The 26510-nt window shown below is 32.2% G+C and overlaps 5 protein-coding genes across 18 annotated transcripts in view; 1 reads left to right on the plus strand and 4 right to left on the minus strand.

Annotated features, from left to right (window-relative positions):
- Positions 1-2861, minus strand: part of LOC118442538 (uncharacterized) — a 102096-nt gene extending 99235 nt beyond the window's left edge. For all 5 annotated transcript variants that reach the window (XM_085663792.1, XM_085663785.1, XM_085663790.1 and 2 more), the window contains exons 1-2: positions 2754-2861; positions 952-1793 (exon numbers count right to left, since the gene is read on the minus strand). The gene's annotated coding sequence lies outside the window, so the exon portion shown is untranslated. The remainder of the gene's footprint in view (positions 1-951; positions 1794-2753) is intronic.
- LOC146872269 (uncharacterized) lies at positions 948-10796 on the minus strand. The gene is given in 4 exon segments (XM_085663996.1): positions 948-1009; positions 7291-7490; positions 9330-9478; positions 10212-10796. Coding segments are annotated over 4 exon segments (639 nt in total). The 5' UTR covers positions 10440-10796.
- Cog7 (conserved oligomeric Golgi complex subunit 7) lies at positions 10784-15114 on the plus strand. Its single transcript, XM_035868246.2, has 11 exons — positions 10784-10945; positions 11520-11609; positions 12257-12442; positions 12540-12671; positions 12747-12930; positions 13045-13238; positions 13323-13862; positions 13942-14062; positions 14153-14326; positions 14415-14867; positions 14942-15114. Exons 1-11 carry the CDS (start codon positions 10943-10945, stop codon positions 15112-15114), a joined length of 2250 nt encoding a protein of 749 aa, XP_035724139.1. The 5' UTR covers positions 10784-10942.
- Positions 15115-15397: 283 nt separating this feature from the next.
- Positions 15398-21965, minus strand: LOC118442536 (condensin-2 complex subunit G2). Of its 3 annotated transcripts, XM_085663773.1 has the most exons (16): positions 20326-21962; positions 20038-20166; positions 19526-19672; positions 19348-19464; positions 19069-19236; positions 18699-19001; positions 18446-18613; positions 18035-18361; positions 17620-17923; positions 17341-17540; positions 17035-17274; positions 16633-16961; positions 16197-16548; positions 15814-16098; positions 15609-15745; positions 15398-15537 (listed from the first exon to the last, which is right to left on the minus strand). In XM_085663773.1, exons 1-16 carry the CDS (start codon positions 20416-20418, stop codon positions 15483-15485), a joined length of 3354 nt encoding a protein of 1117 aa, XP_085519899.1. In that variant the 5' UTR covers positions 20419-21962; the 3' UTR covers positions 15398-15482. The 3 variants fall into 3 exon arrangements, with proteins under 3 accessions (XP_085519899.1, XP_085519898.1, XP_085519900.1); XM_085663772.1 differs by having other exon boundaries at positions 19069-19464; positions 20326-21965; XM_085663774.1 differs by lacking the exons at positions 15398-15537; positions 15609-15745 and having other exon boundaries at positions 15919-16070; positions 19069-19464; positions 20326-21963.
- A 1758-nt stretch (positions 21966-23723) lies between these two features.
- Positions 23724-26510, minus strand: part of LOC118442541 (receptor expression-enhancing protein 4) — a 29643-nt gene continuing 26856 nt past the window's right edge. For 6 of the 8 annotated variants that reach the window (XM_085663780.1, XM_085663777.1, XM_085663776.1 and 3 more), the window contains exon 8: positions 24990-26324. In XM_085663780.1, the coding sequence (XP_085519906.1) occupies positions 25026-26324 (1299 nt within the window). In that variant the 3' untranslated portion in view covers positions 24990-25025. Of the gene's footprint in view, positions 24532-24989; positions 26325-26510 lie in introns of those variants that run through there. The other 2 variants (XM_035868270.2, XM_035868279.2) reach the window with 2 other exon arrangements.

Below are 26510 nucleotides of genomic sequence, written 5' to 3' on the forward strand. Positions count from 1 at the left end.
CTTTCTCTTTCGTACCATATCGTGCAAGACGACGAAAAGTAACGAGAGTGGCCGAACTAGCGGTATCGCGCATACAAACGAATTACACACGAATTACACACAAAATTTACACCCGTTTCTATATCAGAAAAAAAGAAAGAAGAGAGAGACGGAGTAATCAAGTGAAAGAGAAAAAAAAAAAAAAAAGAGAAAGATCTGAAGGATTTAGTAAAAGAGAAAAAGAAACAACAAAGTAATCATATAGAAGAAAGAAAAGCAGAGATAAAAAGAGAGAAAGTGATCGAGTAAATGAGAGAGAGAGAGGGGGGAAGGAGGAGAGTCAATGAAAACGCGAGGTCGTTTGACAGGCTATGGTCCGCATCGTCGTTTTTCATCATTCCGTTGTCATCGTTGTACGTTGTGTCGTCGTCACACAACAGCCGTCGTCGTGTTGTGTTGGTTGTGTGTTGTCAATGCATCATCATCGTCGTCGTCGTTGTCGTCAATGTGTAGTCGAAATTCGCGATCGGTAATTTCATGTCGACGCTCTTGCCGCTATAGCCGCGACGGGAACGGGTACCGAAAGTGGGAGGAAAACGAAAGGGGAAATGAGAAAGAGAGAGAGATAGAACACAAAGTGTGGTATGGTGGGGGTAACGCGAGTCGGTATGAAAAAGAAAGAGAGAGAAAAAGAAAGAAAATGAGAGAATGAAGAGAGAGAAAGAGACGCCGGTCTAACATGGCAGACGTTGGCCGTGCAGGCGGAAAAACATGCTCTCACGAGGAAAGAGTTTCGCGCGCGCGTATTCTTGCTTACTCGCGTTAGAAAAATTCGTTATACACGCACGCACACACACACACACACACACGTACATATATATTATATATATATATGTACGTAGGATATATAAGTGAGAAATAAAATAATGACAAGCGAAGAAGAAAAGGAAAAATTGCGTTATATGTACTCACGCTCGTGCTTCATCCAACTCGTATTATCATCCCCTTGTGCGCGTGAGCACGCGCGCGTCTGCAGTCAAGTAATGTAGTGGTGGTGGTGGTGGTGGTGGTGGTGGTGTAGTAGTAGAGTAGTAGTAGTAGTAGTGGTGGTAGTGGTGGTCGTGATGTAGTAGTAGTAGTAACGATGATGATGGTGGTGGTGCGGTGTAGTGGTTGGTAGCAGTGGTGGAGCCAGCAACAGCAGCAGCAAGTAGTAGCAGTAGTAATAGAATAGTAGTAGTAGTAGTAGTAGAACGGACGAAGAATGAAGTAAAAGAGCGAAGAGGATGGATTAGCAGGAAGAGAACGGCGGCAAGAAGTAAAAAGTATGAATGTGTGAGTGACAGAGAGAGGGAGGGAGAGGAGGGAGGAAAAGGGAAAGAAAGAAAGAGAGAGATAATATAGAGGGTGAACGGGGAAGTAGGAAGGATGAAGGGACTGAGGGAGGGGGCGGGGCGGTAACGTTGCAAAGAGAGGGGAAGGTAGGTGGTATGCGAGGAAGCTTCGCACACGCGGCCCTCACGCACTCGGTTCACGCACTCTGTTCGCGCACTATGTTCGCGCACCGCGAGAGTGACTGCTCGTTCTCTCTTTCTCTTTATCCATTTATCTATCCTGCCTGTCTAACTGTCCATCTATCTCTATCTATCTATCTATCTTTCTCTCTCTCTTTCGTTTTTTCTTTCTATTTTTCTTTTTCTTTCTTTTCTTCTTTCTTTCTTTCTTTCTTTCTTTCTTTCTCACGCGTTACTCGAGAGTTCAAGCGGAAACAAACGCACTGACGTTGGGTTTTCTATCTTTTTCTTTTCTTCTTTCTATGTATGTATATATATATATATTTATTTGTATGTATGTATCTCTCTCTCTCTCTCTTTTTGTCTCTAATGTCCGTCTGTCTACTATCTCTTTCTCATTCACGTTTTCGCTCTCGCTCTCTTTCAGACGCACATGCTATCTCTCCCTCTCTTTTCGAAGGGAATAGTAGGAGGAGAAGGAGAACCGTCAAAAGGGCGCGCTTTTACGAAATGGTTACGAATCGGCTTGTAACTTTTTTCCTCTCTTTTTTTCTTTTTCTTGTTTCATTGCTTTTATCTTTTTATTCTTTTTATTCTTTCTTTTTCTCTCTTTCTCTCTGTTTATTTTCTTTTTTGACGAAAACGACGGTCAATGACGACAACGACACAACTAAATAACACGTATTTTCGGTAACCGAACAGTCGTGTGTTTACTTGCGTGCATGCGTGCGTGCGTGCGTGCGTGCGCAAACACGCGATCCTATATATACCTGGTGATATTTTTTTCTTTTATATTTATATATTGCTTTTATTTCTTTTCCCTTAAAAAAAGAAAAAGGAGCACATGTCTCTTGTACTCTAAGTTACATATGTACTCTCTTACACGAGATTACTACGCACGAGACAGTTTTATATATATATATATATATGTCACACGCGCGCACACACACACACGCGCGCGCGCAAAGAGAAAGAGTGGAGTGAGAGAGAGAGAGTGAGTGAATGAGTGAGTTTCACGCGCACGCGAGACGTGTGTTTCATTTGACGTGCAGAGAGACGAGAAGAGAGAATGAGAGAACGCCGCGTCGCGAAACGACAACACTTCGGGACGAATATAATGAAGAAGCACAACGCCGGCGTTGACGGACGGGATGATGACGATTACGACTACAACAACGATGACGATGACAACGACAATGACTACGACGACAACGGCGACGACAACGACAACAACGACAACAACGGATGTGTGTGACGTACAAAATGGCGTTTGTCGAACCGCCCGCGCCCGATCAGCTGGAAAATGCCGGAATGCCGCCGCTAGGAAAGATCGACTGACTGCCGAGGTTCGCGGCCCTAAGTGGTTTGACGTTAAGAACGAACGAGCGAGCGAGGGAGCGAGAGTGTGAGATAGAAAGAGATATATATATATATATATATATATACACATATATAATAGAGAGAAAGAGAGAGAGAGAGAGAGAAAGAGAGAAAGAGGTTGGGAGAAGACAGAGATAAAGAGAGAGACGGAGAAAGAGGAGGAAGCGACTGAGAAAGAAAGAGTGAAAGAGAGATAGAGATAGAGATAGATAGATGGATAAAAAGAGAAAGAGACAAAGAAGCATGGAAGAAGGGGGTGCAGGTCCGTTGGTGGGGGATCGAGGGGCGGCGAGAGTAAAAGGAGGGGAAGCACCCCACTTTTCCTAACGTTCGTCGGACGACTTCGACTACCTTCGATTGCTTTCGACCGTAAGCACAGCAGGGCCGTGTCGCGCGTTGCAAGTATCTCTTTCTCTCTCTCTCTCTCTCTCTCTCTCTCTCTCTCTCTCTCTTTCTCTTTCTCTATATCGTATATGTATAGGAATTTTCCTGACATTAAAAACAACTCTCTGGCTACTCGCTTAATAATTATAACAACTTTTTACAACCCGCTTAAAATTATTGATATTAGTCGACTTTTTCGAATAACCATGTCGAATAACGGTAGTAGTTTAAAAATAAAAAAAAGAGGAAGAAAAAAACAAGTCAATTTCGCCTTAGGAGGGAACAGGGAAAGAAAGAGAAAGAGAACGAGAGAAAGAAAGAGAAGACTGAAACTTTTCGGTTTCGTACTTTTCCGTGCTTTTCCGTACTTTTTCGTAATTTTCCGTATATCTCCGTGTAACTTCGTCCATATAGCGCGAAACATCATGCAAGACCGACGACGCGCCTCTCTCGTTTGTTTCTTTCTTTCTTTCTTTCTTTCTCTCTCTCTCTCTCTCTCTCTCTCTCTCTTTCTCTCTCTCTCTCTCATTCCTTTCGGCTTATATATCCTATGTATGTATATTATATATATATATATATGTGTGTGTGTGTGTGTGTGTGTGTGTATTCTTGCTTTGGCCGTTCCTCTCGCCGAGGAATTTATAAAAATCAATATAATACTCGCCGGCCGAAGAAGGGGACGGCAAAAAATTCGGGGTCCCGTTCTTCTTCCTTTCTTTATTTCTTTCTTTCTTTCTTTCTTTCTTTCTTTCTTTCTTTCCTTCGTTCGTTCGTTCGTTCGTTCGTTCGTTCCTTCCTTCTCTCTCTTTCTCTCCCTCGCTCGATTTCTTTTTTCCTTCTTTTCTTTTCCCTTTTTTTTTCTTCTCTTTTCTTTTCTTTCTTTCTTCTTCTCTTTTTCTTTTTTTTTCTTTTTCCATTCCTTTTGTACTTTTTACCGCGAAGCCCGCGTGCGCGTGTCTGCCTTACGTCTCTTTCTCTCTTTCTCTTTTCCCCTTCTTTCATCATATACACACCATATATATATATATATATATTTATGTATATACGTATGTATGTACATATATATATGTATATATATGTATATATATATATATATATATAATATCTCCCTTCCTCTTCGAGCTGCCCTCGAGAAGGAAGCCGTTATCGCGAGCGAGCGCATCTGTCCGCAGAAATGAGAGAGCGCGGGAGAGTTTATTTTCTTCGATTTTTCTTTTTCTTTTTTCCTTTGTACTTTTTATTTTTTCCGTCTCTTTTGCTCATCCTCTTACTCCCCAGAAATAATAATAATAATAATAATAATAATAATAATAAAAAAATAAAAATAAAATTTCTTTCTTTAATTTTTTCCTTCTTTCGATCGCTATCTCACTTTTCGTCAAATAATAATATAAATAAAAACAAAACTTGTTTTCCTTTTCATTTCAATTAAATAAATAAATATAATAAATTTATTTTTCTTTCTAAAGAAGAAGAAGGAGAAAAAAAAAATAAGAATCTTCTCGTTTCCTCCTTACGATCTTTTTGAATTACACTTTTTGCCTGAATTCACGTATATATATATATATATATAGTTATCGTTTCTTCGAACGATATTCCACGAGAATGAATGTGAGAAACAATGAAAATGGGTGGGGAGAGGGGGTTGGAGTGGTGGGTTAGAGTGAGGGCAAGATTGGGACGGGTACGGGGGTGTGAGGGTAGAGAGATCGGTCGAAGGTATCGTTTCTTGGCATATCCGATCGCTTGCGCTCGGTGGAGGCTTTAGAGAAGGTCGAGGACCTGTTAGAGAACGAAGACGGTCGATCGTGCACGAGAAATTCAAGATGAGAAAGGGAATCTCTCTGTCTCTTTCTCTCTGCCTCTCTCTCTCTCTCTCTCTCTCTCTTACACACACTATCTATCTGTCTATCTATCTCTCTGTCTATTGTATATACACCACTTCCATTATTACGAGGTTTATAATCTACTCGTAGATATGACGATAAATTGACTTTTCTCTTGGTTACAAAGACACTTCGTTATTCTTTTCTCTCCTTTGCAAAAAAAAAAAAAAAAAAAAAGAAAGAAAAAACGAATTGATTCCATGATAGAAAAGGGAAAAGGAAAGGGTGCGGGGGAGGGGAGGGAGGAAGGAGAAGAAGAAAAAACGAGAGAAAGAAAGAGAGACGAACGAAACGGGAAACTCGACGAGTGGAGAGGAAAGAGAGAGAGAGAGAGAGAGAGAGAGAGAGAGAGAGAGAGAGAGAGAGAGAGAGAGAGAGAGAGAGAGAGAGAGATGAAAAACTGGCGTGGGTTCCGATACTAGAGAGAGGTTCGTAATCAAACGAGATCGAGGGGAGATCATTAATTTCATCCGCCGATGTCCTCGAATCGTTTACTTTGCAAAGTGTCGAACGAAACGATTGATTGTCTTTCGAAACTTTCCACAGAGAAGTATTAGAAGTAGAGGAAGGATAAAAAGAAGTAATACGGAATTTCGTAGAGAGGTTAAAAACGTTTCATGCCGGAACTCTTTCGCGTAGTTCGCGCTCCCCCTGTACTGTCTCTCTGCCCCCCTCTCTCTTTCTCTCTCTCTTTCTTTCTCTCCTCCTCCCCTCACCTTCCCCCGCTCCCCACCCTCCGTTCCCATCACTTAAGATTATCGAGAAAGAACATTTCTTGTGAAGAAGAAGAAGAGGAAGAGAAAAAGAGAGAAAGAACTACAAAAGAAGGGAAATGAAAGAAGAAATAAAAAAGACGAAAACTGTTTCGGTAAAGGATATTATCGCTCGTTGTGTGTGTTCCATCTTGTTTCATCTTTTTTTTCTCTCTTTGTATATATATATATATATACATATATATATATATGTGTGTATATGTAAAGAGACTTCAAATCGTCATACGACTTTTCGTTTTTTTTTGTTTCCTTTTTCTTTTCTTTCGTTCTGTATCCCTTGTTTAATCAATCGCAAAACATTGAAATATGCATCTTATTTAGTATGAATATAATAAAAAATTTGTAAAGGAGAAAAAACACGACTTGTCCCGTCTGGTCTCCTGAGAGAACTGATCCGACAATCGAGAATTAAATATGGCTGCTTTATTATTTTCGTTATTCCTCTACTTATCGCATGTATGTATATATGCATGTATGTATGTATGCATGTATGCATGCATGTATGTATGTATGTATATAAATATGCATGTATGTTTGTATGTATTATTATAATTGTCATTTACTACAAATACTCGCTCTTAAAAATTCTACGGAGTAGTTTAGTGTTGTCTCTCTAAAAAGGTTAGACAATAAAAAGAGAAAAAAAAAGAAAGAAGAAAAAAGAAGAGAGAAAAAACGTAATGCAGGATAGAGAAGCTATATGATGAAATATTTGTATATGTGTTACCTTTTCTTTATTTTTTTTTTTTTGCGAAGGGCACACGATGAAATAGGCTGGTCCAATGTCTTTTTATCACAGCCCAGGGGCGAACGAATAAAAGGTTACGACAATGTAGGGACGGTAATAAAGAGGCTAAAAACTACTGCTACAAAATGACACGTGACATCGATTCGGAAATTGAAATCGCCATTTCCCTTTTTTCGAGAAACGAAAGATCGACTTTGTTTTCAAAATGCTTATCGTCCGTTTTTTCTTTTCTTTCTTTTCTGTTTTTTCTTTTTTTCTTTTTTCCTTTTTCTTTTTTTTTTTTTTTTTTTTTTTTTTTTGAAACGATCATAGCGATCCTTGAAAAGTTTGCAAAGGTATGCATTACGAACCAATAAACGAAATCTATCGTCATTTTGAAATTCTACGAATCATTTTGAAAAAGAACATAAAATATTTTTAAACGCAAGACCGACGACCGTATTTCGTGCGATTTTATTTTTCGAATCGTCGCGAATGGACACTCACTTGTGGATTTGTTACTTTTAAGAAAAAGAAAATATATATATATATATGTATACATATAAGAGAGATAAAAAAAGAAGAACAAAAAAGAAAAAGAACAAAAAGGAAGAATCAAACGTTTACCTTTCAGTATTAAAACTCACCGTAATTCTGTGCCTTTTCTGGGATCGGTCGTTGTGCTTCCTCAACCGGAAGCATAGGAAAGCGGTACCCTGGAGAACATTCGTCCAATCCCTCGCCTCCTCCATCGCGAAGAAAGGCTTGGGATTGGTTGCCGCTGCTCTTTCGTTCTTCCAACGAATCCTCTCTCGAAATGTATCCGTCAACGAGAGAAAGAGAGTATCTTAATAAGTAATTAACGAACAATTAATATTTCTATTTCATTTATATTATTTAATATATATATATTTAATATAATATATATATATATTAAAGAACAAAAACCCCCTCCCCCTCGCGCCTACATTAATATTACTTATATTTTCTTTTATCCACCAATCACCGTTCGACATAATCGCTAGCCTATAAAACCTTACGATCGATATTTAATATACGCATTTAAAAAAAATGGATGCCAAGATGGCGGAATACGTCACAGAACAATAACGATACTCTACGTACATATGTATATTATAAATACGTAGATTCGAAGACTCGCCTCTCCTAATTGACAATTAAATCGTTAATGGTTTCTTTGTTTTTTTTTTTTTTTTTTTTTTTTTTTTTGTTACAAAAGAATAAGAAAAAAGTTAAATAAAAAAGAAAAGAAATGACGAGATATAACGATGCTATTGTTACTACGAGCCTAAGGGATAATAGAAAAAGTGAATTTATCTGTTCGTTCATGAACGTTAGGCAAATTTGACGTATGAGATAAGACAAAGGTAATCGACCTTAAAAGATAAACGACGTGATAAAGGGATCGAAAGAAATGCGAGAATGAAATTTGCGGAAATCAATGTAACGATCGACGCCAATGCTGATATTCTCTTTCTCTCTCCCTCTTTCTCTTTTCTCCTCTGTCTTACTTTCACATTTCTTGTCTCACTCTTTTCATTCTTCTTCGTTTCTCGTATTTATTCGCGGACAATGAATGTATATTCCCGTTTATCGTATTCACACAGAGATAGAGGAAATAGTTTACGCTTACGTATATAACCTCTCTCCTCGCTTTTCTTATGATCATCATTATTAAAACGCGTATACTTAACCTATACGACGAATAAATTAAATGTATAAATAAGTTAATAACAAAACAAAAAAGAAAAAAAAAAGAAAGAAAAATAAGCGAAAATTTTCGTTTTAACAAATGATAGAAATATCAATCGAATATACACATGTATATATATATATATATATGTATGTACATATACGTAAGTATTTGTGTATACATATGTAAGTACCTGCATTCTTGACATCTTTCATAGAGTTTACCGTTCCATGTTCATCTGTAATAATAACACAGACAGAACGAAGCATAACGCGATTATATATACACATATATACTTATATGTACATATATATATATATATATACACACGTAGCAACACGAGGAAAGAGGCAAATCGAAATATCAAATATTCACGAAGGCGAATTGCGAAGGAAATATGGTAGCAAGACGACGACGACGACGACGACGAATGGTTGTCGTTCGACGATTTTTCGTTTGCAACAAGCTAAAAAACAAAAAAAAAGAAAGAAAGAAAGATAGATAGAGAAAGAGAGGGAAAAGAAAAATACGAAGACGAAGAAGAAGAAGAGGTAAAAGAAGGAAACAAGAAAAACGGAAAATCAACGTTGGAGACAAAGTAGTAGACTTTCATCCTTTAATTTCCCTCTTTCCTCTCCCCTTAACCCCATCCCAGTCGACTCCCTCGTCTCGCCAGCACACCCGCCCTTCTTTCTATCCTCCTCGTTCGAAATTAGCTAGGTAGAGAGAGAAAGAAAGAGAAAGAGGAAGGGAGAGAAAGAGAGAGAAAGTTCTAGCTGCTTTTTTCCTTATTTCGGACGCGCGGCCGCGAGGCAATTTCGGGGCAAAATTCCAAGTCCCAACTGTTGCGCAAACCGCGAAGGCGCAAACGCAGTCTTGGGGGCGTGGCGATCGACGAAGGGCGCGGAAGCGGCCGATAACACGCTGCCGTTTTCTCTCTCTCTCTTTTTCTTTCTCTCTTACTCACTTTACCCTCTCCAACAATTCCGTTTTTCCCCTTGTTCCAACAGAGAGAAAGAGAGAGAGAACGATAGAGATAGAGAGAAAGAAAGTGGAGAGAGAGAGAGAGAGAGAGAAGAGATAGAGAAAGATGACCCGCCAAAATAATATGTATCATGTTGCTGAAAAAAAAAAAAATATATATATATACACAAAAGTGACGATTATATACAAAAAAAAGTTCGGAAAGAAGTATATACCGTTCTCCATATAATAATAATAATAATAATAATAATAATAATAACAATAATAATAATGATAAAAAGAAAAAGAAATAAGAAAAAAATTATACACCAAATTAACCTAACCTTTTATTGGGATAATACTTTTCCTTTAATATCATCATCTTAAGTCATCATCATCATTATTATAAGCATTATCATTATTGTTATTATTGTTATCATCATAGATGAAAAAATTCAGTATTGAAATTCGTATGTCGCGTGCAAACGAAAAGTATTAAGAAAAAAAGCCTGTTTAAACTCTCCCTGTTTGGTTATCTTTTGTTTCTCTCTCTCTCTCTCTCTCTCTCTCTCTCTCTCTCTCTCTCCCCATCTTCGTATATATACGTATATATATAAACTGAACGCGTTGCTAACCTAAAAAAGAAAGAAAGAAAGAAAGAACGAAAGAAAGAAAACAAGAATGGAAAAGAAAGAAAAAAGGCATTTTTCTTTTCTTTCTGAAACAACAACGACGACGACGACGACGACGACGACGACGACGACAACAATGCGATATGAACGAAGAACGACGGAGTCGTTTCTGGCTCTCCTCTATGACGACACGACGACACGACGATGATGACGACAACGAGAATGGATCGATTTATTTATTTTTTTAATCTCACGTTACCTTTTCACGAGCCTTTCGCCAAATACGATATCGAATTAAAACGCGAGAGATGCGTACGGCATCCATGGACGCGGACGATGATATCCTTCCGCGCGCGTCACGTTGTTGCCGACGACAGCCGACGGATGACGACGATGACGACGACGACGACGACGACGAAAAACGACAGGGACGGGAAACGACGACAAAGTTTACGACATTGACGACGATGACATTTATTACGATCATTGGTGGTCATTCATTTTCAAAAAATAAATCTAATATGTACGTAGACACTTAACGACCAAGTTTATTGCTTGAACATTTCATAATAATAATAATTATTATAATAATAATCATAATAATTATAATGAATTAAAAAAGAAAAGAAAAAGAATTATATATACGTAGGTAACATACGCGCGCACACACGCATATATCCATATCCACATATATATATATATATATATGTGTATAGAGTAGGAGCAAAAAAAAGGGAGGGGGAAGAAACTGAAAAGAAAATTAAAGTCTGACCTTGGTCGTCGCGGTCCCGTGGCCGCCGTCTTGTTGAATTGGTTTTTTTTGAGTAGTAGAAGAAGAAGAAGAAGAAGAAGAAGAAGAATTTAAAAAAGAAAAAGGACAAACGAAAAAAAGGAAAAGAAACAAGCACCCACTGTTTGAGGTTAATAATCGAAGAGAACCAAGCAATCGTTCGACTTGTGTTAGAAAAGCTCCGGAACTTCTTGTGCGTTATGGTAAGCAGAGGACTAATGATGATCATTCGGATCGTTTTTTTTCTTTCTTTTTTTCTCACACACGCATACACACTTAAATCTTTCTCTCTCTCTCTCTCTCTCTCTCTCTCTCTCTCTCTCTCTTTCTCTCTCTCTCTCTCTCTTTGTACTAATTCGCGACAAACAATAATTAACAACACTCGAGGTACGTAAAAAACGATCGCGTCCTATCTCTCTTACTCCTTTTCTGTTCCACGTCTCTTTTCACACTCTCTCTCACACACACACACACATACACACAAACAAACACAAATTCATACGCTCACTCTCTCTTTTTTTCTTTCACGAAAGAAAACCATTCTGTAAACGTTAGCGGTTACATCGTAGAATATCTATTGTATGTTTCGTATAATGAAAAAAGAGAAAAAGAGAGAGAAAAAGATAGAAAGAGAAAGAGAGAAGAAGAGAGAAAGAAAGAGACAGATAGATAATATACAGAGAAAATTTGTAACGCGATAGACAGAAAGAGTGTGATAAGAGACAGGAGAGGAGTGTTTGTGTAATCCGTTCCTAACCTTAAAATCGACGTTTTCAGGATGTATCCGCGTTTTCCGAGGATACGTTCGATGCCAAAGAATGGATCAACAAAACGTTCAAATCCACGGAAGCTCAAGAGAACAAGGATGTAAGTCTTCGTCACATTAATAATAACCAGTATCTTTCTTTCTTTCTTTTTTTGTTTCTCTCTCTCTCTCTCTCTCTCTCTTTCTCTCTCTCCTTCTTTCTTTCTTTCTGATTGTCTGTCTTTCTCTCTCTTTCTCTCTGTCTCTTTTTCTCCCTTTCTCCCTCCCTCGTTTTCTAGATCGTTCTCTCTCAATTTCTCTACTCGACACGGTTTTTCAATTTATGTTCGCACGGAGTACGCTCGGATACTAAACTGATGGCTTCCATCGCATGGCGGTCAATGACACCGCCGTATGTCTTTTTAATACGATAACTTTTTTATTTTCTCTTTCTTAAGGTTAAGGAACTTTTGTATATGTAGAATAACATAGAGACTTAAGTTTTTTTTTTTGACTTTTTGAATTTATTCCGACAATACGATATACGTCTCAACGGTATTGTCCGTAAATCATTTATGAATGAAAAACTTATTCATTATGAGAAAGAGAGAGAGGGTGAGAGAGGGGAGGGGGGCGGAGAACGTTTCCATTTAATCTAATTTTTCAATTGTTCTCAATTTTAATTATATTATTATATTGTTAGAAAACAAGCGTACGTATATAAAAATATAATATATTTCTATGATAGAATTTGTTATATTTTGTTAAGGCATTCGTCTCTTCCTTGGTCATGAAGTTACAATTATACGTACAACAAGTTAACAGTGCATTGGAGGAAACCAGTCAATCGGTATTGTCCAGCTTACCTAGAGTTCTAAGGGACAGTCAATTATTACAACAAGAAGCTTTGGCGTTAAAGGAAAAGATGACTTCTGTTAAACAAGAGATTGCCAAGGTCTTTAATATTGTTATCTTTCTCTTCGTTCATTATATCATTTATTATATAACTTTTTAATTCCGCGAGATTGTTCATTGTGAAATTTATTGAACAGGTAGAAGAGTGTACTGCATCCTCTATAGAATCATTAGAAAGACTCGATAGAATAAAGACTCAACTGGAAACTGCTAAACGTGGCCTACACGAAGCTGATAATTGGAGCGCTTTAGCAAATGATGTAGAGGAAGTACGAATATTGATTTGGATACTTAAGTACTTTTTTATCGTTCTAATTTATTCAAAATACTTTCGTATCATATAGGTATTTGAATCGGGAGACATAGAGGTTATAGCTAGTAAATTATTTAGTATGCAAAAGTCATTAACCATGCTCATCAATGTGGTAGATTATGAAGATAAAAAGCTTCAATTAGAAGGCTTAAAAAATAGATTAGAAGCAATGGCCAGTCCAAAACTTGTTCAAGCTTTTAACACTGGAAATTTAGGTACCCACAAAAGTGAACTGTGTTTGTTCATTTTTATGTTCCATCATCTCTATTTTCTTTTCTTCTTTGTTTTTAACATTATATTTTATATACAAATGTTATTTAAATTTATAGATCAGTCCAGAGTTTACGTGGATATTTTCAATAAAATGGAAAGATTACCTCAACTTCTTAAATATTATCACAATTGTTTGAAAGTATCATTAGGACAGGAATGGAGGCGAACTATTGAATTGGCACAAGATGAGAATCTAACGTATTGGTTGCATACTTATTATGACAAACTTTTATCTACTTGGCACGAACAAGTAGATATATCTTACCTATTAGATTATTATTATTATTATTTATCATTATAATTGCACAATTATAATCGTTTAATGATTTTAAAGGTGAAATGGTGCCAACAAGTGTTTCCTAATACATCCAGTGAAATTCTTATTAATGTATATGCTGATCTATTAAGAAGTTTGGATCCGAGCATATCAGAATCGATAGAATCATTATTAAAACAATATTCCAATGCTATGCAGTTATCATTATTGTTGGAACTTAAACAACTTACCAGACATTTTGCAGTAAACATAAGTGGAGCTATAGAAACGTTGTCTTCGACAAAATCAGTAAATCGAAATGTTTCTAATAATGAAACAATGGATAATACAAAAACATTTAATCAATATGTTATATCTTTGGCGCAAGCAATATATGCGCCATATGTTCCATACGTGATGAAGTATAAAACTTACGAAGTTGCACAATTAGAACAACAGCTCCAATCTTTGGATCTATTACACGATGATTTAAGCGATACTATCAATTCTCTATCACTTAGCATTCCAAGAGTCATCGGATATGCTCACGAAGCAAATAAACGTTGTAAATTGTTTACCGATGGCTGTGGCTATCCAGGTTTACTTAAAGCGTTAAATGTATGTTTACCACCGCTTTGCCTTACAATCTAATAGAAAATCCATAAAGATAATTATGTAAAATGAATTCATTTTGCAGATATATTTTGATAAGTATATTATTAAATATCAGGCAACTATACGACAATTAGAGAGGAAAAAAGTTAAACAAGAAGATTGGAATTTATTTCAAATGTGTCTTACCTTAATGCAAAGTATAGGTATTTTTCAAATAATTATCATTGCAATTTTCCTTCTTTACTTTTGGAAGATTTCCATGGTCTTTTTTCTTTTTTCTTTTTATTTTATAGGAGAATTCTTGGGACAAGTGCACCAGTTTGAAAAATCCTTAGTAATCGATATAATCGAATCTAATAATAAATTATTAAGTCATACGGCCGGACCTTTTAACCAATATAAAAAATTGCTCCTCGAACCTGTTGGACAAACCGAATTAGAACAACTTGTTGCTTCGTTTCAGAAGGGTAAATATTAGAGAACATTATTTCATTGTAAAGTATATAAATATTATATTTATAATTACTTTTTTGTAATGATATATTTTATTTACAGAAGACAAAACTATTCTTGATTCAGTTATAAAACCCATTCACAAACTTTGCTCCGATTTACATCATGCAACTTACGAAGTTATTTTTGCACCCATTTTTACCCAATTACTCTCAGTTCAAAAAGCACCTGCTTGGTCAGATGACAATAAAATGCATCTTAGTACAGACCTACCGGATTATAGCTTTGCACCTCAAGAATATATCACGCAAGTTGGCCAATATCTAATGACACTTCCTCAACATTTAGAACCATTTTTATTAAGAGATAATCCGAGTTTAACATTGGCATTAAAAGCTGCCGATCCTCAGTACGCTCAGGGATCAACCGAATCTGGTTTTACGGGTATTTTATTAGATATTATTGCCAGAGGAACTTGCCAAATGTTTCATGATCAAACATTAGCCATTGGCCGATTAAGTTCTGTTGCTTGTAAGCAACTTGCTACTGATATAGGTGATTATAATTGAATAATTATATCGTTCGAGCTGTTAAAGTTAAAGTATTAATATTATTAATCCATATTGTAGATTACGTTGGAAACGTTTTAGAGGAGCTTGGTCTTTCGTTATCAGAAAATCTGCAACATATGTCATTATTATTACGATTACCGCCAGAGGAATATCAAAATGGTAGCTCTGGTTGCAATGCCCGGGTTGTAGCTGCGGTAAGACAAATGAGAAACATTACATTGTCTGGGTAAAATAATGACTTTACTATTTATAAAAAATATTAAAAAACATTAAATTTATATAATTTGTATAAAATATCTTATCATACATAATACATTGACAAACGTATTGATAATTACTATTTTTGATGCAATCAAAATAGTATATTACATTCCAAAGAAAAATTATTTATATCAAAATAAAGTAACAAAATATGCCATTGAAGATTATTCTTCATTAATATTTTACAAACAGATGCTTTCATATCTATTAAGTATAATATTTCTATTTCTATAAAATATATGAATATAATATGTTTATAAAAATATCAATCATGGCAAACATTTTTAATAGATTAACAATAAATTATTGCATATAGATTGCATTCTTTGTTTCTCTTTTAAAACTTACTTTGTATCAGCTTAATGATTGTTTCTATTGCATCAACAATAAATCTGAAACGAAAAAATTGATTTCTATTGTTAATATTAATATAGAAAATATAAACGTACTTCGAATAAAATACCTATTATGGACAGTAAGATCACATCGTTTTTCATATTCTAACTTGATAACGTGCGTAATGTTTCGAAGTTTTTTCATGGATTTAATTGGCAAGTTAAACATATCATTTATTATCAATAATGTAGAAAGTATATCAACCTGCAATATACAAATTTTGACGAAATGATTTGAAAGTGCCATAAAAAATATCTGAAATAAATACTTACTTCATTGTAGTGTATTACAGCTTGTTTTATAGCAAAAAAGCATGCATCTTGATATTTCCTTAAATATAATGTATTTTTTAAAATCTTCTCTGCGAGATATGGAAATTTAATTTTCAATATATCTGCAGAATTGTTTCTATTGTTATCAATAATTTCTTTACTTATATCATTGATACCAGTATTTAATATAATAGTTAAGTACGTAGCGTGCATTTTTTGATCATCGTACGTAGATACGATCATTTCAAAATATTTTTCTATTAACAAAGTTAAAATTTTTAAATTCTAAAACAAATAATTGCGTTAAATGAGTGAAATAATATATATGCGAAAGAACGAAGAAGAATATTACTAATAAATTCATTAAAATATTATTATCTTACATTTGTATATGCAATTATAATATCTTCGGAGTATTCATTTAAAGATATCATTACAGCACATAAGAACTTTGGTAGAATAGTATTTAGTAAATTAGAATCTTCATTATAATATTGAGTTTTATTAAAGTGCAATAAAGCAATGATTGCTTTCAAAGCGTCATGGATAAAAATGATGCCGACGGATGAAGAAATAGATTTGAAATATAGAATTATTATTTTACAACATATCTTTGTAGACAGTTGGCATTCTTTTATCATAGAATTGCATACGTTAAAAACTATCTTCAATATATTAATTGGAAATTGATGTTTCTTATGTTCTTCCATTGTAGGCATTTTAGGTATCACTTTCCTATACAAATTTAAATTGCATTATTATTTATATGAATTTAACATGAAAATTGTTATATTATATGAACATTTATATTATTCATACTCTTCGACCCATGATAATATATCTTGAAGACATTCTGAAATATCGTAAACGTCAATTTTCAATAGGACATATATCATCGATAAATAATCCTTGAAAAGACCAATCAAAACTTGTTCCTTCATTATGTTACTTAATTCGTTTGAACGTGTCAATCTATTTTCCATGTGATATTGTATCACACGCAATTCTTTCCAAGCATTCACTAAATCTTCATAATATATAGTCAATAATTTTTCTTGGAAATCAATATTCAATAATTGTTTGAGTATTTCTACGGTCAATATAAGTGTCTTTTCTTGTTCTTTTATAAACAAATCATTACTATTTTCCTATGTGAAAGAGAAAAAAAGTAAATACTTTCTAGCTATTTAAAGGATTATAGGATTATAGAATAGTACTAACTTGATTATACTCTATCGTTGTATTTGTAAATTTTTTTATCAATTCTTTTAATAACGTAAAGACTATATCCATTTTCTCCCATTTCATTAACGTGTATAAAATTGTAATTATCATCTCATTGGAAATATTACGATTAGATAATTGTTCCACAATAGTTTCACATATATTGTTTACATTGGTCATCATAGTAACAGGTAAAAATGAAAGTAAGAATAACGTAGATTCATTCAAAGATAATTTCTAAAAAAATTTCACTTTACCTATAAAGTAATTTTTTTTATTTTTAATTAATAACATTATTCATACCTGTATTCTATATGAACATAAAATTTGTGGCAGTATGCTTGTACAGATCCGTCGTAAGTCCCTTCCCTCTTCTTTGTCAAAATATTCTTTTGTAACATTATTTTTGTTTACATATAATATTACAGCAACTACCTCAAGTAATATATTAATTGATTCGCATGTATTAATTTCTTGTTTAATTATATCTTTGGTAGAGTTTGCTGAAGAAACAAAAAATATTATTAATTTAGCAATTTTATATTGGCTACAAAGTAAAAATGTAAAATTAATACTAAATACCATTATGTGATTTATCGTTATTCCTTTTAAATCTTTTACTACATTTATTGCTTGTTTCATCATCTGCTAATAAACAGCATGCTTGTCTTTCAATAGTCAGTAATATAATATTTATAAGTTTAGAAGCATTATCCCAATTAATGATATACTTTGAATGAAAAAAAAACTTTCTTGTTGCCGTAATATTCTTCATTCCTATATTTATGATTTCTTGTGTGGCATTGTCATTATTTATATCATGTGGTTGTATTCGCAAACATAGTAATTTTATTAATTGCTGTAATAATTTCGACTCATTGGTATCCTAAATAAAAATGGTAAAATTTATTAAGAATATATATATATATATATTTTTTTTTTCTTTTAGCTGCTTCGAATATAAATGATCGATTTATTTATATCCGAATTGATTTACCTCTATGCATTTCAATAAAGTAGTTAATGCAACAATATCCCAAACTAAAATGCCAATGTGATTTTGAAGATATTCAATGAGTTTAGTAAAACATTTGATAACATCTATGTCTGCGTAATATATTTGATTGACAAAATTATTTATAAAACTTTTTACACTTGTATGAGAGTGTTTATTAGATACCATTTGCTTGATACCATTTAAGATACTTATTTTAATTTCTGAAGAAGATTTGCTTTTCATATGACATGATAAAATATTTAACCAATTTTTAATTATATTAGCAGGTATATGCTTCCAATGAGACTCCAATATTTTAAAAGTATCCTGCAATATAGAAATATATCTATAACTATTACAAATTATTATTTTATATCAAGGAATCAATATATATATGTAATAATTATGTACATTTATAGCTATAAGACACACTTGCTGATTGCAATCTTTCAAAAGGCATGAAATAGCTTTTGCATATTGTTTCATGTCATTTTCATTTTGTGTCAAATGTTTCGATTCCACAGAATAAATAATAAATAGAATTTCAGCTGCGTTGCATCTGACGCATGATCCAGAAGCCTGAAATAAAATTAACCCATAGGTATAATTGTTGCAATATTATATCAAAATTATATTGTTATCCATTGTTTTAAAAAGTTTCTACCTTCAAATGTTCCCATAATAAACTTTTGCAATGATCATGCAACATTACTCTTATTGTATTGCTTTTATAATGATATAATTCATCTATGAATATAAGTAAATTTGTTCCAAGTTTGACTCGTCCTGTAGAATCTCTACGCGATCTAAGACAATGAAAAATAATGTTTCTGAAACATTTTTCGATTATCAACTTCTTAGTTTTATTGGTAGCACTTAACCATGCTTTGGCATACAAATTTGCATATCCTTTTATTACATCAGGTTCTGCAATTTCAAGTATTGCTTTTACATTATTATGAATCCCCTACAATTTAATAATTATATTAAAATTACAAAGAATAAATGTCTCATAGATTAATATTATATTATACCATTACGAATTCTTCTCCTAACGCAAATAATTTTAACAAAATAACTCTTCCTTCTGGTATAGACATAACGATGCTACTCCGTGATAATTCAACCAACATTTGTATATCGTCGTTACGTTCTATTAAATACAGCGCAGATCTTATTTTATGTAATCGTTTAATATGTTGCTGAAAGTATGATACATTATTTGTATAAAAACTTGCGAACGTTTTTTGCATATATGAGTTTATGTATTTATGCAGATTATGAGAGTATAAATTTATGCCTATATGAGTTACCAATGAACTTTCAGATGTTTCGGTCAGATGCTTTATAGCATTTATTATTACTTTTTCTTTCCATATCATATTTGATTTCCACCAATTTTCTAGAAGGTATGATATTTCATCTTTTACCTTAAAAAGAATTATTGTATATGTGTAACAGTTATTTCTGTGGATCATAGATATAACAAACCTTTGTATCTTTCATTTCTGGTAATATAACCGAGTGAAGTATTATTACAATCTCTAATAATATATTTGGTAAAAATGTTCTTTGCAGCACTGTCTCCAAAGCCATTGCTGCTATCGTCTCTATCAATTTTAATGCTTGTTGCTTTTCCTAGAAATATATTTCAAACTTAATAATTTATATAATGTAATCTCTATAGACACAGGATATGTGTCACAAGTGGGAAGAAGATAATTCTAAATGGAAAAAGAATTTGAAAATATGAAATAACATTCTTTTTACATACAAGCTATTTTCAAGAAAATTCATTGCATGCGTATAAAATTATGACTAAGATATGATTCATCAAGCGACGTATAATATTTATCTGTAAACAATGCTCTTTGATTTCTTCTGACATCTTATTTATTTGAGCAATCAGTTTTCTTTTAATTATTACGTTTGAAATTTACTTTTAAAGATAGCAACAAGTGCTAAAATTGATATATATATATACATATATATAATGTTCATACTTTGGAATTTTTATTATTCGATTGTAATATAGATAGCTTTTGTGCCTTTAACAGTACTACTTTCACATGGTACCATAATTCGCATAGCTCTTCTTCAGATAAGACTATTATATTTTTTGCGTCCAACTTCTGTAAAAGGAAATATTAAATATTTATTCCGACTATAACAATTAATATTTAAAATAAGTATATACGGAGATTATATTATTTTACGTAAAGGAATAAAATAAATAATGGCTATAAATTGCAAATATAATAATGTAAATTGTAAATGATATGTAAACGAACCATTTTATCACATATAGTGGATATATCATAGCCTTTGGTTTTTAAAATGCGAAACAATAGTTTATCATCTATTATAACACGTTGGCAGGACATTTTTTATATAATAGAAATTATATATATCATCAAAATTAATATAGATATCTTTTCTGCTTTCAATATCTTTCTCATTTAAAAGTATCAATATTTTCAAACAAAATTTCTTTTTATGGTATACACTCTATTTGCTTAATTTTTATAACAGAAATATTACATATAAAATAACATATATGTATATATTTTACATAATCTTTCACATTTAAATTAATATATAATCCATCAGGATTACCCATGCCGCTTAAATTAGCTTTTTAACGTGGATTCAATCACAATAATAGCATGTAGAACAAAACATATTTAACCTTCAAAGTTTTTATCGTAAATGTGTTACGTAAATATAGAAGAAATTAACGCCATCTATTAATAGCGTTACGTACTTAACGACGCGTTGGTCGAATCGCGCCAAGATAGACTCAGGAACGTATTAACAAGGGGATCCAGCTGGTACCAAGAATAAAAAGAAAATTTCTATCAGATATTAAAGAAGGTTAATTTAAATTATAAAAATTATACAATATTATTTCTTTACGTGATCTTTATTCGCTACAAATATGTTAAAACCGAAAAATCATCATCGCTAATAGATATCGTTCACCATGGTTGCCGCCACGTTGTATTCAGGCTCTCCATTGAATTAATTGTGATTAGCTAATAATATAAAATAATCAATCGTAAAGCTCGCAGCACCATAGTAACTTGCTAATGCACGATTCATACGTTCAAATTTTCATATATTAGAAAGTATAAATCATACTAATCTTTGAACGGACGACGTCGACACGTTGAAAATTTTTTTACACATTCATACCATTTTCACGCAAACGCCACACGTGCGTACAGAATTCTCTCTTTCTCTTTTTCTCTTGCGTAAATAAAGCGCCGACGAACTAGCGTCAGTTTTTCTTTTATCACACGTATTTTATAAAGATAGGAATAGCTACAGGGAATATATAACACGATATATTCATATCATATATATATATATATATAATATATATCTTATATATATCATATATATACACACACATATATATATAAATTATGATTCATTAGTACTCTTTGACGAATTTTAGTTAGAAAGTAATAAAAGGGATATAATGGACAGAAGAAATGCAGAAAATGCTAACGTTCCAATATGGCGTCCAATATTAGAAATACTATGAAAATAAAAAAAAAAGAAAAAAGAAAAAGAAAAAAGAGATAAAAGACACGAATTTATGAATGATAGTAAGACTTTAATATACTTATTAATATTTCCTGTCATTATTTATAAAACTTTGTATCACAAATACGTGTTTTAAAGATGGAGCCAAAAATGAACCAATCACATTTACTGCATTTGTTGTTTCCATTATACAATAATTACATTGCATTGATTAATCACCAATTTGACTGTATATAAATGTGCTCGATAAAAACAACAATATAATTATATATATATATATATATATATAAATATGTATATATAATTATATAATATACATATTTTTGTTTTATTCTGACGATTACAAATAATATTTTAAAATAATAATATTTTAATATTATATATACATACATATATATATATATATATATGTATATATATATATATATATTTATATAGTTAGAATAACAAATCTGATTGTTTAACATTTGGATATTTAAATTTCGTGGCAAAAGAAGAGTAGAATGTTATTCTCGTATAGGTTAAGTGACACAACTTTATCATCATGTATACAACAAACAAACATAGTAAAATAATTCATAAATAAATTACATTTATAAATTCGTTAACGTTAATTAATCCTCTATAAGCCAATTTATTATTAGATTTAGATCAAAATTATATGTATAATATGACAATTACATAATATCATTTTTAGCAAAGTGCTAATACAAGTACTAATTATTAGTTTATAAACACTAGTATAGTACTAATATAGTAGAAAAATTATAATATAATCTTTTTACAAAGTATTAGTAAATATTAGTAGTTATACTGCTATAAGTAAATTACGAAGAGCTATCTTCTAGTACTATACTCGTATTTATTAAACAAAAGCAAACTTAATTTTTAAAGTAAATTACAGAATTCTATACTCTATATTATAATTTGCAATTATATATATATATATTAGTATAAAATATTAATACATTGTAAAAATTATATTATAATTTTTTACTATACTGGTATAATAGTATAGTATAAATATATAAAGTATAAGTATTAATATTTTTTTTTTTTTTTTTATAATTTTCCTTTTACTAATATTACTAACAGTATATATACTTATTATATATTATTACTTTTATTAGTATACTAGTTAGTATTACTTATACTAGTGTAAGTAGAAATATACTGGTATAAATAATACATGAATTAGTATAATTAGTAATCTAATAGTGTAAGTATATTACTTTAAGTAGTACTAGTAACATACTCATATAATTATACTATACTATACTAAGCACCATAACTTAATATTTAATAAAATCATGAAAAATTTTAAATATCAAGTAACAACGAAATTTGTGATAAATATAATGAACCAAAGCTTCAAAAACACAGAAAAATAATTGTGTGTAACATGGAATTTACTACATGGCTTCATAGAGGATTAATTTGTATATTCTTTTCTCTTTTTCAATTTATTTCTTTCTTAAATTTTTTTTTTTTTCTATTATCTTTTTCTCTTTCTTTCTTACTTTTTCCTCTATCGTTCGAAGTAGTTGTTGTAGCACTTGTGCGTATTTTGTCGACGTTGTTTAGCGAGTTACAAACACGATGCTTAATATGAATAATGTCTCATCATTAAAATAATTAATTATCGAAATAATCAAAGTGGCACGATTTCAGTATGTTTCTCTCCCTCTGTCTCTCTCTCTCTCTCTTTTTTTCTTTCTTTCATATCTGAATATCAATTGTTTCATTTTGACTAGAATTATTTAACTAATATCGGCTATGAGATTACATCGTCAGTTTGTCTATGTTGGTGATATTTCAAAATCATATTTAATTCGTCCTTTATTTTCTTTTACAATCATTCGATTATGATATTAACCCAAGTTAAATAGTCTTAAAGCTGTAGTAGTAATATATATATATATATATATATATTTCGTAAAACGGAGCAAGTACTGTAGCTTAGAGAGCTGTTGCTAATTACTATCAGAGAAGAGGCATGCAAGGAACACGACGAACGTTTTAGTTTTTCTCTTATTTTCATTCTTTTTCTATTTTCTTCCTTTTTTTTTTTTTAATCATCTTTTTTCATTTTTTTGTCTCCTTTTGAGTTTTATGTTTTTTTCCCTGTTTTATTCCCCCCCCCTCTCTCTCTCTCTCTCTCTCCCTCTCTCTCTCTCTCTCTCTCTCTTGTTTTGTTAATTACAAAAAGAGAAATATACGTTCGTCGAAAGCAGTTCATTAAAATTATTATCATTGCATATTGAATTGTAAGCAAAGTCAAAATGCTTTATGTGCCTACAATTCGCATAGAATGAAATTTGCTTAAAATATACCAAAAGTTATTATTATTATTATTATTATTATTATTATTATTTTTTTGGATGACCGTGAGCAACGATGTCATCATGATCCGTCATCATTAAGCCATTCCTTTGCTACTAATATTTTTCTTTTTTTTTTCTCTCTCTCTTTCTCATATTTATTTCTTTTTGTTTCATTCATTATTTAAGCAAGAAAGTAGTCATGCTTATCCAATAACATTTTTTCAAATCACATGAGTAACGATCCAATGCTTAAAAAAAGAAAAAAAAAAAAAAAAAAAAAAAAAGAAAGAAATCGCATTCAAAATAGCACTAATATACTAAAGACACCATTGATAAGTTACACAAGGTGTCTAACTCGCTTTATCAATATTTTGCTGCTGACCATTGCATTTGTCGTATGAATGTACGTGATGCAATATGTGAATATTCGAATATCCGATATAACACGATTAAATGTGAATTACAATTTTTTGTAAGAGATTTTCTTTTTCTTTTTCGTTTTTTTTGCTTTTTTCTTTTTTTTATGTTTTATTCCTTTATGCGGTCAGCAGCCGGTAAATTTCATGCTACTTTCTTTTTGTTGCTCTTCTTGCTTCGGGGTAGAGTAGCAAAACTTGTTATCTGCAATGCAAGAAGAAATAATTTAGCCGTGCAATTGTTAGTAACAATGTATTATTAAACTAAAAAATTTTAAAAAGAAATATATATATATGTATGTAAAAGAATATATACACTATTAATAATTATATTGCTAATTATGTGCGAATAATGTAATAGTCATATGACTGTCATTCTGTTATTTGTTTTAATTTTTTTTTTTGAAATGGATGAAATGCACACAATTTTTTTTTTTTCTTTTTGAAGATAAAAAGATTGGCATGCAATATGAATCTAGACACATTAATGTGCTTTATGTGTTAAACTTATATAACACACACACACATTAGTTATATGTTATATCGAATTTCTTCAAAAGATCATTTTCATACAATTACAGTGGACCAACCCGTTTTTCTTGCCATGTTCCGATGTATTCTAAAGTTGTGTCAAATAAAAATAGGATAGGAAATAAGGATCGATTGTTTTTTTGTTCTTTTCTTTTTTCTATTCCATTTTCAAGCAATATTCTCATCGGAGTAAACTTTTCTCGAGGCACCAGGCGATCGTGACATTTGTGGTATTGATATACGTTTCACTGAAGTCACTTTTCTGTCAGAATCTTCTCTTTTATCGGATAAAATATTCTGATCACATTTATCAAAAGTCAAATCTTTTTTGAAATTATTTTCATCGACTTTGTCGTTATTAACGTTGCTTGAAATTTCATTAGGATCTATATCATATTGTTCATTATTAATCTTATTTGGAAAAATATCCTGAGATCCTATACTGACAGATCTTGATCTGGAGCTATAATATTCAGAAACAGACGGACTAGATTCATCGTCTTTGTTTGATCCGCTTGGAGTTTTGTGAAAGGCACCTTGAAGAATATTTTTTGGAATAGTTAATAATTTTGCGATACCATTCTTCTTATTTCGTTTCTTTCTTTTACTTTTTGTTTGAGCTGTGTGAGCTATGAAAACGTCTTTGGCACTGTCAATATTTGAAAAAGTTTTTACCATGCCAGTTTTTATTACTAGGGTTGCTTTTAATGCATTTTCCGATTGATTGTCTTCAGATAGGACGACTTCATCGTCCATTAAAATCGGTGTCTTTGGTGCTGGCTTTTTGTTATATTTACCAGCACGATCATTATCGTCAGAGTTACTTCGAGTTAAATTCGTTGTGGGCAAAACATTTAAAGAATCAACATTTCTAAAATTTTCTAAAGATTGTGCCTCGCCCATGGCAAACTTACCAATCCGATTTAATTTTTCCTCGGATGATACTATCTTCGTGACCGCCTTGTGCGCATTATTTAAAAGTTCTTTCAATTCGTCCAGCTTCTCTCGACAAATCTCATCCTTGATTTTATCAATATCCACATCGATGACGGCTGTTTGCAAAGAATTTTTACGAACATCGGTCTTTTCACAATTCTTATTTTCCATATCTTTTTGTTGAAGATCTGATTCTGTGCTTGATGGTTTTGTTAAAATTTCAGTTGACCTTTGACAGTCCTTTGAGTTATTATCTATTTCTGAAAGTTCAGTCTGAAGTTTATCAGGTACTCCATCTGTCTCGGATGTTACATTTGGTACAAACCAAACCTCAGATTCTTCGGATGACGATTTAGATTCTTTTTTTCTGATATCATCGTCTGACAATCGTTCATTGTTATCGAACTTACTAATCTTCTGACGATCATCATTCGGAGTCAGGAATAACAAAAGCTGATGAACTTGGTCAGGAGTGAGGAAGGTTAATGGCGATGGAAGAAGGTCGTCGTACTCGGATTCCTCTCCAATGTCCTTCAAATATCATAAGCGTTGAAAACAATTAAATGTTTCGAGTTCTACCAATTGGTTTTCATACAATTGTATGAAGGGAAAAAAGAAATTAAAAATTAAAAATAAAAATAAAGAAATAACACATGAAGTCATATTTATGACAGTAAAAATCGGAACGACAAATAACGAGAAAAAAAGTTGATGACA

This window comes from Vespa mandarinia, chromosome 24, assembly GCF_050613455.1.
Source record: "Vespa mandarinia isolate Hongniang chromosome 24, ASM5061345v1, whole genome shotgun sequence".
Lineage (NCBI taxonomy): Eukaryota > Metazoa > Arthropoda > Insecta > Hymenoptera > Vespidae > Vespa > Vespa mandarinia.

Bases quoted from the DNA above. Each gene is read 5' to 3' on its own strand.
- Cog7 (XM_035868246.2), top strand. The intron at 13,863-13,941 runs GTATGTTTACCA...TTCATTTTGCAG, and splicing joins GTTTACTTAAAGCGTTAAAT to ATATATTTTGATAAGTATAT. The intron at 14,868-14,941 runs GTGATTATAATT...TCCATATTGTAG, and splicing joins GCAACTTGCTACTGATATAG to ATTACGTTGGAAACGTTTTA.
- LOC118442536 (XM_085663772.1), bottom strand. From the start codon at position 20,418: ATGTCCTGCCAACGTGTTATAATAGATGATAAACTATTGTTTCGCATT. The intron at 20,167-20,325 runs GTTCGTTTACAT...TTCCTTTTACAG, and splicing joins CCACTATATGTGATAAAATG to AAGTTGGACGCAAAAAATAT. The intron at 18,614-18,698 runs GTAGAAACTTTT...ATTTTATTTCAG, and splicing joins TATTATGGGAACATTTGAAG to GCTTCTGGATCATGCGTCAG.